Raw genomic sequence first — 3,842 nt, forward strand, 5'->3', positions numbered from 1 at the left:
TCCCCTTGAGTCATACCTGTGTCTGCAGTTCCTTCTGTCTGTCTGCAGGTCTCTTCACTGTTTTCCGCTGCTGTGACTAGACCTCTCTCTGTATGCTTACTGTCTCTCTCTCTCTCTCTCTCTCTCTCTCTCTCTCTCTCTCTCTCTCTCTCTCTCTCTCTCTCTCTCTCTCTCCATGTCTGGCTCTATCGTGTGTGTGTGTGTGTGTGTGTGTGTGTGTGTGTGTGTCTGTCTGTCTGTCTGTCTGTCTGTCTGTCTGTCGTGTGCCTGCCAGCCAACCTGCCTGGCCCTATCTCACTCAATTTCAGGGCCTGTCCCTGCCCTCCCACCTCTTCATCCCTTGGCTGCTCACAGCTTCTGACTGCCTTCCTCCTTTACCCGCCTACTTAGACTTGACAAGGGCGGTGAGAGAAGAGGGAAGGGCAGCCTGATGGGCCCACCTCTTTTTGCCTTTCTAGGCTGGGAGGCTGGGCCAGTGGGTCTTTTAACGGCCTGGGCAGCCTGTGCAGATCCGCCAGCCCTGGATGCCGCGCCTGGCTCTGCGGTCCCAGCAGTACAGGCAGCATGCAGCAGCAGCCCTCCCCAGGATCCTTGGCTCCTTCTGCAGAGCCCACCAAGCCCCCTTACAGCTACATAGCCCTGATTGCCATGGCTATCCAAAGTTCACCAGGTCAGCGGGCCACCCTCAGCGGCATCTACCGCTACATCATGGGCCGCTTCGCCTTTTACCGGCACAACCGGCCGGGCTGGCAAAACAGCATCCGCCACAACCTGTCTCTCAACGAGTGCTTCGTCAAGGTGCCCCGAGATGACCGCAAGCCAGGCAAGGGCAGCTACTGGACCCTGGATCCCGACTGCCACGACATGTTTCAGCACGGTAGCTTCCTCCGCCGCCGTAGACGCTTCACCAAACGCACAGGTGCCCAGGGCACGAAGGGTCCCGTCAAGGCAGACCACAGACCCCTCAGAGCCACCAGCCTGGACCCAGAAGCACCCAACACCGCAACTGGCAGGTTGTGCCCATTCCCACCGGAGGTGCCAAATCCCAAGGGCTTAAGCTTTGGGGGTCTGATGGGGTCACTGCCAGCCAGCATGTGCCCGGCAACCAGTGACACCAGGCCCCAGCTGCCCACGGGACGCAAAGAGATGTGCTCGCCCAAGTCTGCAGGCCCAAGGGAGCTCTCGGAACCCACCCCGCTCTCCCCATGCCCAGCATTCAGCTTTTCAGCTCCTTTCTCTGAAGCTGAAAGTCTCAGCAAGGCCCCCACACCCAGTGTGGCTCCTGAGCACCCTGTGGGCATTAAGAGCAGCTACCAGTGCCGGATGCAGACACTGAATTTCTGCATGGGGACTGACCCAAGCCTTGAACATCTCTTGGCCTCTGCAGTCCCCACTCCTACACCCTCTACTCCTTCAGCTTCTCACCGGGCCCCGCTGCCCTTGCCAGCTGACTCCAAGGAACCCTGGGTATCTGGGAGTTTCCCTGTCCAGGGAGGTTCTGCCTATCCCCTGGGGTTAACCCCTTGCCTTTACCGGACACCGGGAATGTTCTTCTTTGAATGACTGACTGCATCAGCCTGTCTGTAGGGGCTCCGTCTACTAGTCTCCGAAGACACCAACTGGCTGTAGGACCTAGGATACTCTGCAAGGACCCAGGCCTGGTAGGCCAAGAACTGTGAGGACCGGAAGGCAGAAGTGAGCAGTCAGCCAGGTCCCGGGGCCCTCCTGACAAACTTGGGATGAGGGGAAATGGGGCCTTCGAGATTTTCTCTGTGGTTCTCAGGGCTAATAAAGCCGGCGTGATGATGAGGGTTTGCCTGCTGTATGACTGGGGCTGAGGGCCAGGATGCTGAGTTCTGGGGGGAGGGGGGAGACTGTGGTACTGGAGGGTGTAGTAGGAGTGGGAGAACCCGCCTGGAGAGATCCTGCTTGAGGCTTTCTTTCTGCTGCTGGGGACTTTCTTGGGGAGTTTCCCAGGAAGGGAAAGTAGGGCATGAGGGCATTCGGAGGGGAGCTGCAGCCAAGATCCACAGAGCATGGGAACGCCAGACTGGCCTGCAAGGCTGCCTTCCATCCTTGCGTGTCGCTGGATACTCTCTCTATGACGCCTCGCCATGTCCACTGCCATGCCCTCCCAGGCTTCTTCTGTTATCTCTTTGGTTCTAAGGAACGTCCACTCCATTTACAGTGGTGGAAACTGAGGCTCCAGGGGATGTTCAAAGGGACGGCAGAGAGCAAAGGGTACCCAGGTCTGCGTGGCTTTGATGCAAACTGGGGGAAGGTGCAGGGCAGAGAGCTGGCCCAGGGCAGCACGGGACAGCCCCAGAGAAGCAGGGCCTTCCTGATAAGACGCCCTGCACTTCTGCACAGACAGGGGAGCCGAGGTTTAAAGGCAGCACCTGTCTTTATTTGAACCCCCCACAGTCACGGGACTTCTCCTGGGTCCCTGAGATCTCCTGCTGACTCCACGCCCCCAAAATTGTATGACATTTATTTGTGAGTGTGAGTGTGTGTGCACAGGGGTCAGAGACAACTTGTGGATGCTAGTTCTCTCCTTCCACCATGTGGGTCCTAGGGCTTGAACTCAGGGCCTTTAATGCTACCTCACCACCCCTCCTGTGACTCTTTGAGGGCGTAGGGGAAGGAGGACCCATGGCTGTCCTAGGTATCAAGCAGAGAGAGACCTTGAGCTCCAAGCTTTGCCCCTCTCTAACTAGTCTCCTGGGTAGAATAAGATGCAAGGTAGTTTGCATGATATCCACCAGAGGGACAGAGACCTGAGACCTCACTGTCGGCCCGGCACTGTGAGGAGCAAAAACAAAAAACTCCTCTTCTGAGCCATGGGTATGGGTGAGACAGAGGGCCAAAGTGCTGATGTGGCCCCATTTTAATCTTCTGTAGACAGCCCAGAAGGGCTTATGTTCCATGAGGTGGCACCCAGTGGCTACCCTTTCTCAGGCAAGAGGCCTAGCACCCCCCCCCCCCCCCCCCCCCCCCCCCCCCCCGGCCAAGCTCTATCCTGGATGGCTCTCTGACTTCAGCCTCCACGGCTCCCTCCTCCTTTCATAGGTCCCCTGGGGCTTTGGAGGAAGCAAGCTGGCTGGCCTGACTGAACTGTCTGGTTCCCACAGACTCCAGAACTGAGGTGGAGGGGGACCTGAGGGGCCAGCTTGCTGTGACCGGAAGGGGATGGGAAAGTGCCTGGCCATCTGGGGGAGGTGGGCTCCCTCTCCTCCCCTCCCATTTCCCCTCCCTAACCTTCCTGCTACACCCCTAACCAGCAAAACAGTGGGGGCACAGGTACACCAAGGAAGAAGACCCTCGTGTGATGTGGGGTCAGTGTTGGGGTGGGTAGGAGTGAGGATGCTGAGGAGACACAGTCAGTCAGAGACAGGACAGAATCCATGGTCGGGTTCTTTCTCAGCCGGGTCAGGGAAAGAGGCCTCTGTTGGGCACTGTTCCTTGTTATGCATTCCTCCGGAGCCCCCGGTGACCCCAAGTCTCTTCTCAGCCTGTATCACAGATGGGAAGCTAGCAGGGCTGGGGAAAGCACCCAACCTCCCCAAGGATGTTCAGCCTCTGAGCCCCGCGTCAGTTGAGAAGAGGAGCCTGGGGCTCTGCAGGGAAGGCAGGCACTTGCCTCTGTCCCTTCCTGTACATGGACTGGGGTGATGAGACGCAGGTTCCTCCCTGTTTCTTTAGAGGGAACTGCCCATGTCAGCATGCCACGGATCTCCACTCAAAGAAGCAGAGAGCTCATAGAGAGTCTGTGGACAACCAGGCTGAGGCCTTGCTTGCCTGGGCCATGGGAAGCATGCAAAAGGCGGCGGGGGGGGGGGGGG

At 58.3% G+C, this 3,842-nt stretch overlaps 1 protein-coding gene across 1 annotated transcript; it reads left to right on the forward strand.

Annotated features, from left to right (window-relative positions):
* Positions 1-519: 519 nt before the first annotated feature.
* Foxs1 (forkhead box S1) lies at positions 520-1,747 on the forward strand. The gene has a single exon (XM_051144938.1). The coding sequence runs from the start codon at positions 565-567 to the stop codon at positions 1,561-1,563; it is 999 nt and encodes a 332-aa protein (XP_051000895.1). The 5' UTR covers positions 520-564; the 3' UTR covers positions 1,564-1,747.
* Positions 1,748-3,842: the final 2,095 nt, after the last annotated feature.

The sequence above is a fragment of the Acomys russatus genome, chromosome 4, assembly GCF_903995435.1.
Source record: "Acomys russatus chromosome 4, mAcoRus1.1, whole genome shotgun sequence".
NCBI lineage: Eukaryota > Metazoa > Chordata > Mammalia > Rodentia > Muridae > Acomys > Acomys russatus.

What these genes read in the sequence shown, in the direction of transcription:
- Foxs1 (XM_051144938.1), top strand. Translation starts at nt 565, where the DNA reads ATGCAGCAGCAGCCCTCCCCAGGATCCTTGGCTCCTTCTGCAGAGCCC.